At 33.9% G+C, this 8,168-nt stretch overlaps 1 protein-coding gene across 1 annotated transcript in view; it reads left to right on the top strand.

The window, feature by feature from the left end:
- The first annotated feature begins 3,535 nt into the window (after window positions 1–3,535).
- Window positions 3,536–8,168, top strand: part of slc22a23 (solute carrier family 22 member 23) — an 87,023-nt gene continuing 82,390 nt past the window's right edge. The window contains exon 1 of the mRNA XM_056470696.1: window positions 3,536–4,385. Within this exon, the coding sequence (XP_056326671.1) occupies window positions 3,984–4,385 (402 nt within the window). The 5' untranslated portion in view covers window positions 3,536–3,983. The remainder of the gene's footprint in view (window positions 4,386–8,168) is intronic.

Below are 8,168 nucleotides of genomic sequence, written 5' to 3'. Positions count from 1 at the left end.
CGGGTGTCCTCCGGGTGCTCAGGTTTCCCCCACAGTCCAAACATATGCGCTATAGGGGAATTGATGAACTAAACTGGTGTGTGTGTGAGTGTGTGTGAATGAGTGTGCATGGGTGTTTCCCAGTACTGGGTTGCAGCTGGAAGAGCATCTGCTGAGTAAAACATATTTTGGAATAGTTGGCAGTTCATTCCACTGTGGCAACCCCTAAAAATAAGGGACTAAGCCGAAGGAAAATGAATGAATTAATATATAAATATACTTAATTCAAACTAATTTAATTGTTTTATTTAACGTACTTAAATTGGTAAGAACTAACATGCTAATTTAATTCCTTTATGTTATCCCAACACAAATCGATTGTGTGGAACCAAACATTTTTTACAGTGTACTTTTACAGTAATACACAGATTTTTATTTATTTATTTATTTATTTATTTATTTATTTATTTATTTTATGTTGTCTTAACGTAAATAAAGAGGTCCAACAATTATTTTACCGCACTCTTTATTAAAATTAAAGGTGTCTATTTGCATTTTTGGTTTCATTAAGCATCTTTAACGTCCAAAAAATAAAGTCTTTACAGGGAATAAAGTTTATTTAGATTAAGGAACTGTCCCTCACACTATGAGAGTGTATATGTAAACACAAATGAAGTAAGATGCTAGTATAAAAATAAAGGATGTTTCGCGTAAAGCAGAAGTGTATTACTGAAATATGAAGCATTAATAACTGCACGAAAAGACCTGAACTGTATTGATCACCACTAGATGGCAGGCTTACATCAATTATTAAAGTCTCCAAATTGATTTAAACTATGATAATCTTTAGGTTACGGCTTTAAAGTGACTTTTAAAAAGCAGAGGACTACTAAACCACATTAAATACTATAGAAACTTATAGTAAATACTGAAGTACACTCTCAGAAAAATAAGGTACATGGTGGTACAAATAATGTTCCATAAGGAAAGACTTCTTATGATACTGTTCTGTACCTTTTATGGTACAACTGAAATGAAGGTACACAATGGTTCTCATAACTTTATTATAATATCTCTGAAAATAAATATTACTGGAAAGGCAAAGTGATTTTATGAGTAATTTCCATATTAAAGCACGATTCATCATCATTTAAAAGCATGTGTATAAATAAACTCATAAACATTCATTATTAAGTTTGATAATACAAAACAACGGGTAAAACAAAACTAGGTATTGTAAACATTTACATTTACTTTTACATTTAGTCATTTAGCAGACGCTTTTATCCAAAGCGACTTACAAATGAAGGAAACAAGGAAGCAATTTACACAACTATAAGAGCAGCAGTGAATAAGTGCTGTAGGCAAGTTTCAGGTGTGTAAAGTCTAAGAAGCAAAGCATTAGAATTTTTTTTTTTTTTTTTTTGAGAGATAGAGAGAGAGAGAGAGAGAGAGAGAGAGTACAGTTAGTGGTATAGCCAGAGAGGCAGTTACAGATTAGGAAGGAAAGTGGAGAATAAATAGTTGAGTTTTTAGTCGATTCTTGAAGACAGCAAGTGACTCTGCTGTTCTGATGTAGTTAGGGAGTTCATTCCACCAACTGGGCAGATTGAATGTGAGAGTTCGGGAAAGTGATTTCTTCCCTCTTAGGGATGGAACCACGAGGCGACGTTCATTCACAGAACGCAAGTTTCTGGAGGGCACATATATCTGCAGAAGTGAGAGCAGATAAGAAGGAGCAAAGCCAGAGGTCGCTTTGTAAGCAAACATCAGAGCTTTGAATTTGATGCGGGCAGCAACTGGCAGCCAGTGCAAACGGGTGAGTAGCGGAGTGACATGTGCTCTTTTGGGTTCATCAAAGACCACTCGTGCTGCTGCGTTCTGAAGCAGCTGAAGAGGTTTGATAGAATTAGCTGGAAGCCCGGCTAGTAGAGAGTTGCAATAATACAGTTTGAAGAGAACAAAAGCTTGAACAATGAGTTGAGCTGCATGTTCAGATAGGAAGGGTCGGACCTTTCTGATGTTATAGAGTGTGAATCTGCAAGATCGAGCAGTTCTAGAAATGTGCTCAGAGAAGTTTAGTTGGTCATCAATCGTTACTCCATCATAAAACAAAACTTTTAAGGCATTTTTAATAAACATTTGGTGAGCATTTTCTGATAAATACACTTTAATTATTGATATCTGCACCTTTTGGCGTTTGCTTTCCACCATACGCACGTGAGCTGGCCATATGCAAAGTGTTCATGCAGACATTTTAGTATTGTACAACTAATCATTCATTGTGCATCTCATTACAATACTATTTCTATTTTAAAATTTAGTCACTTAAATGAACTTTTAGATGATTACAAAGGTCTTGTGTGAACATTGGAGAGAAAAAAATGTTTTATATTGCACATGGGAGAATATATTTCTGTGAAAAGTGTGAAATGTTTATCAAAAAACAGATCTTTTGATTGATGTTAAAGTAATTTTTATTCTCTATTGTGAACGGAAAAGGTGCATTTACACAAAAATAAACTTTTAAAAAAACATTGTTTAATAAATGTATTTGATGTCTTTACTGAAAATAAATGGACACATTTTAGTTAAAACAAAATGCCTTTAATATAGTTCTTGAAGGAACACATTTGACACTGTTAAAATACAAAGTGTCTTGTCACTGTACTGGTACCTTCATGGATCAGATTTGTACATTTGATGAAATTACAATATTGAATCTGCAGGTTTAAAAAAAACAAAGGGACATTTTGGTTTTCCATGGTACAAATCATGTCCTTAAAGGTACAAACTGCAATGGTACAAATTAGTTTCTTTGTCTTAATGTACAATTCTGTTTCATGAAAAGGTACTGCCCCAGTGACAAGGGTTTGTACCTTCTTTGGTACAACATTGTACCATTTTTATGAGTGTACTGTATTATACTTGAATTAATCTGTGGTAATACAACAAGTGGAATTATTATATAAACATATTACACAATACGTGTTTTACTACTATAGGGTGTATTTTACTACACCACAGTTTAGCTAAAACAAAAACATACTTGAGTTTATTATTTATCAGTTCCCTATAGTTAATGCTACAGTTTGCTTTAGCATTCATTACACCTTTACTGTTTAAAAAACTATAATATTTACTATTAATTACTATAGTATTATTTCATGTGGGAATAGTATAAAGCGTTCAATATGAAGATGCAGAGTAGCTAACATTTGGCTAAATAAAAACTGATATTTTATAACACTTCACTTGCTAATTAGTAGCCTATTGTCATTTACAAAGACCTGCTGCCGGTTTGATCCGGTAGAGAGCAGCAGATACTGCCATATAAACACAGAGCAGCCACTAATACACTAAACGACCAATTTAACAACAAGAAACAGCATTTAATTCTTACAAATATAAGACTTTTTTGTTTTTTTGTTTAGCAAGATTTGATAGAGAAGCATATTAGCATAAGTAGAGCACTGACAGGAATCAATGCCATCCAATGAATGCGGTGCAGTCGAAGTTCCGCCCTCAGCTCAGCAAATGTGTGTGTGTGCGTGTGTAGCTTATGTATGTGTGTGTTTGTTCGGTCAATATGATCCCCGGAGATCTCCAAGCTGAAGTATCTCGGTAATTTGTGGCAGAACGGGAGATTCCTGCGCTCACCGAGTGGATCGTGAGGATGACGTCACACGGCGGCGGTGACGCCGGGTCTGCGGGCACCGGGACAGGTGTGTTACCTGTGGCTGCGTACTGCTGGATCTCCAACATGTCCATTAAAATGAACTGCATTTCCTGAACGCGTTTTTAAAATGATTACCTATTTATTTGCGGCTACTGACGGCTTCGACTTTTAGTCTATTGATTGATCGCGAACAGTTCGTGACGCTTTGTAAACGCGTGAAGACACGCAAAAAACCACTCCCTGAGCACTGGATGTCAAGCGCGCTTTTGGAGAGGAGAAAATCACGTTTATTCGGTGTGACGCATCACCGGGACCGGACTGCAGCATGTGCGAGACGGTGATGGCCGTTTCTCAGCTGGACACCGAGTCCCATGCACCGGAGAACGGATTTGTGACCCCCGAAACTAATAATAAATCTCCGGGGCTGCTCTCGCAGATTGACGGCGGCGTTTTACCGAGTGTGGGTGGATTTGGGAAGTATCAGAAACAGCTGATCGTTTTAACGTGGATCCCGGCCATTTTTATAGGCTTCAGCCAGTTTTCTGACAGTTTTCTCCTGACTAATCCGTGTCCTGAGCCGCATAATAGCAGTCAGCTCCTGACTGTTGCTCCGACCGCCGTTAGCACCGTGTTTACCCGTGCAAATACCGAGGCGCCATCGCAATGCAACTGCACGCCGTCCAACTATAAACTGCAAAACGGATTAGAGCAAAATATTGTCACCAAGGTAAGTGGAGTAATCCCTGAACTCTAATGTAAGGTGGCATATTCATAATTACCAAGGAATCAGTTTAAAGGGGTAGTTCACACAAACAAATTCTGTCACCAATTTGACTTGTTCCGTTGAACTCAAATGAAGATATTCCGAACAATGTTGGAAGCCACTGACATCTTTAAGCAAATATTATGGAAGTCAATGGTTACCGGTTTCCAAAATTATATCTTTATTATTTCTTTACGTTCAACAGAACAACAAAAAACTTGAGGCTGAGTGAATGATGACAAATCTCAATTTTGGATTAACTCTCCCTTTAAAAGAATATTAAGCATGACAATTCTGTCAATTATTACTCGCTGTTTAAATAAATAATGAGTGAATGTTCATTTTTGGCGTGAACTATTCCTTTAAAATTAAAATTATGTCATTGTTTATTTACACAGTTAACTTGTTCCAAGCCACAAATGCAGATATTCTGAACAATGTTGGAAACTATTGATATATTTTAGCAAGTAATATGGAAGTCAATGGTTACCGGTTTCCAACATTCTTCATTACATCTTCTTTTATGTTCAACAGAACAACAACAAAAACAGGAGGGTGAATGAATGATGACAAATCTCAATTTTGGTTAAACGACCCCTTTAAAAGGAAATCAAAACTCTGTCAAACATTTTACTCACTATTTACTTGTTTCAAACTCACTATTTATCAAATAAATAATGAGTGAATGTTCATGTTTGGGTGATATGAAGATTTAAAATGAAGATTATGGAATTGTTTATTCACACACTTGTTCCAACTTGTTCCAAGCCACTTAGATTTTGTTTTGTTGTTCTGTTGAACTCAAATGAAGATATTCTGAACAATTTTTAAAAACGGTAACCATTGACATCTAAGCAAATATTTCCAACGTTCTTCATTATATCTTTTATATTTAACACAACAACAACTCGAGGGTGAATGAGTGATGACAAATCTCAATTTTGGTTAAACAATCCTTTTAAAAGGATATCAGAAATCAAAATTCTACACTATTTACTTGTTTCAAACACACTGTTTACTTGTTTTGAATAAATAATGAGTAAATATATATTTTTCTTGGGTGAACTGTCCCTTTTAAATGAAAATTATGTAGTTGTTTATTCACACACTTGTTCCAAGAGACTTTGTTTTTTTTTTTTTGTTTTTGTTCTGTTGAACTCAAAAGAAGAAAATCTGATCAATTTTAAAAACCGGTAACCATTGACATCTAAATAAGCAAATGTTATGACAGACAATGGTTACCGGCTTCCAACATTCTTCATTTTTCTGAAGCATGTTGGAAACCGGTAACCATTGACATCTAAATAAGCAAATGTTATGACAGACAATGGTTACCGGCTTCCAACATTCTTCATTTTTCTGAAGCATGTTGGAAACCGGTAACCATTGACATCTAAATAAGCAAATGTTATGAAAGACAATGGTTACCGGCTTCCAATATTCTTAATTTTTCTGAAGCATGTTGGAAACCGGTAACCATTGACATCTAAATAAGCAAATGTTATGAAAGACAATGGTTACCGGCTTCCAATATTCTTAATTTTTCTGAAGCATGTTGGAAACCGGTAACCATTGACATTTATAGTAAGAAAAGCAAATATTATGGAAGACAAGGAATATCAAAAATGAAAATTCCGTCAATCATTTACTCACACTTTACTTGTTTCAAACCTTTAAACACAAATGAAGATATTTTGAAAAATGTTTAAACCTGTAATCATTGACTTTCTTAGTAATGAAATCTCATAAATGAATCAAATCACTTGAGAATGAAAATAAATAGTGAGTAAATGTTCATCTTAATGTGAACTATCCCTTTAAAATTTAAATTATTTAATGTTTTGTTCACACAATTAACTTGAGTTTATTTTGTTCTGTTGAACCCAAAAGAAGATATTCTCAACAATGTTGGAAACCGGTAACCATTGAGATCTATATAAGCAAATGAAAGACAATGGTTTCCCGTTTTCAACACTCTTCATTATATCTTTTGTATTCAACACAACAACAACAACCCGAGGGTAAATGAATGATGATCAATCTCAGTTTTGGGTAAATGAATTCTTTAAAAGGATATCAAAAATGAAAATTCCACATTATTTACTTGTTTCAAACAAACTGTTTACTTGTTTTGAATAAATAATGAGTAATTATTCATCAACACTTGTTCCAACTTGTTCCAAGCCACTTAGATTTAGTTTTGTTCTGTTGGACTCAAATGAAGATATTCTGAACAATTTTAAAAACCGGTAACCATTGACCTCTATATAAGCAAGTATTATGAAAGTCAATGGTTACCGGTTTCCAACATTCTTCATTATATATTTTATATTCTACACAACAACTCCAGGGTGAATGAATGATTACAAAGCTCAATTTAGGTTAAACTGTTCCTTTAAAAAGATATCAAAAATGAAAATGCTACACTATTTACTTGTTTTAAACTCATTATTTACTCATTTCGAATAAATAATGAGTGAATGTTCATTTTGGGTGGACTGTCTCTTTAAAAGCAAAATTATGTAGTTGTTTATTCACACAATTAAATTGTTCCAAGCGACTTTGAGGTTTTTTTTGTTCTGTTGAACACAAAAGAAGATATTCTGAAGAATGTTGAAGCCGGTAACCAGTGACTCATATTGTAGGAAAAGAAAATATTATGAAAGACAAGGGATATCAAAAATGAAAATTCTGTCAATCATTTACTCACCATTTTACCTGTTTTAAACCTTTATTAGTTTCTTCATTTAAACGCAAAAGAAAACATTTTAAAAAATGTCATAAACCTGTAACCATTGACTTTCTTAGTTAGACCGAAACTCATAAAGATGTCGAACCATTTGAGAATGAAAATAAATAGTGACTAAATGTTCATTTTTGGGTGAACAATCCCTTCAAAATAAAAAAAAAAATGTCATTGTTCTAAGCCACTTTGAGATTTTGTCTATTGAACGTGAAAGAAGATATTCTGAGGAATGTTGGAAACCGGTAGCCATTGACATTAATATAAGCAAATATTATAAAGACAATGGTTAAGACAATGGTTACCCGTTTCCAAAATTCTTCATTATATATTTTATATTCAACACAACAACAACAACAACAAAAACTCCAGGGTATTCTGAAGAATGTTGGAGCCGGTAACCATTGACATCTATAGTAGGAAAAGCAAATATTATGAAAGACAATGTTTTACAACATTCTTCATTATATCTTTAAAGGGATATCAAAACTGTAAATTCTGTCTATCATTTACTCACCCTTTACTCAAACCTTTATTAGTTTCTTCATTCAAACACAAAAGAAGATGTTTTAAAAAATGTTGTAAACCTGTAACCAATGACTTTATAAGTAAGACTAAAACTCATAAAGGTGTCGAACCACTTAAGAAGGAAAATATATAGTGATTAAATGTTCATTTTTAGGTGAACTATCCCTTTAAAAACAAAATTATGTCATCATTTATTCACACACTTAACTTGTTCCAAGCCACTTTGAGTTTCTGTCTTCTGTTGAACACGAAAGAAGATATTATGAACAATGTTGGAGCTGGTAACCATTGACATCTATAGTAGGAAAAGCAAATGTGAAAGTCAATGTTCTTCATTATATCTTTAAAGGGATATCAAAAAAGTAAATTCTGTCAATCGTTTACTCACCCTTTACTCAAACCTATATTAGTTTCTTTATTTAAACACAAAAGAAGATGTTTTGAAAAATGTCATAAACCTGTAACATTGACAAAAG

This window comes from Danio aesculapii, chromosome 2 (genome assembly GCF_903798145.1).
Source record: "Danio aesculapii chromosome 2, fDanAes4.1, whole genome shotgun sequence".
NCBI lineage: Eukaryota > Metazoa > Chordata > Actinopteri > Cypriniformes > Danionidae > Danio > Danio aesculapii.
This window is presented reverse-complemented; position numbering and strand designations above follow the sequence as displayed.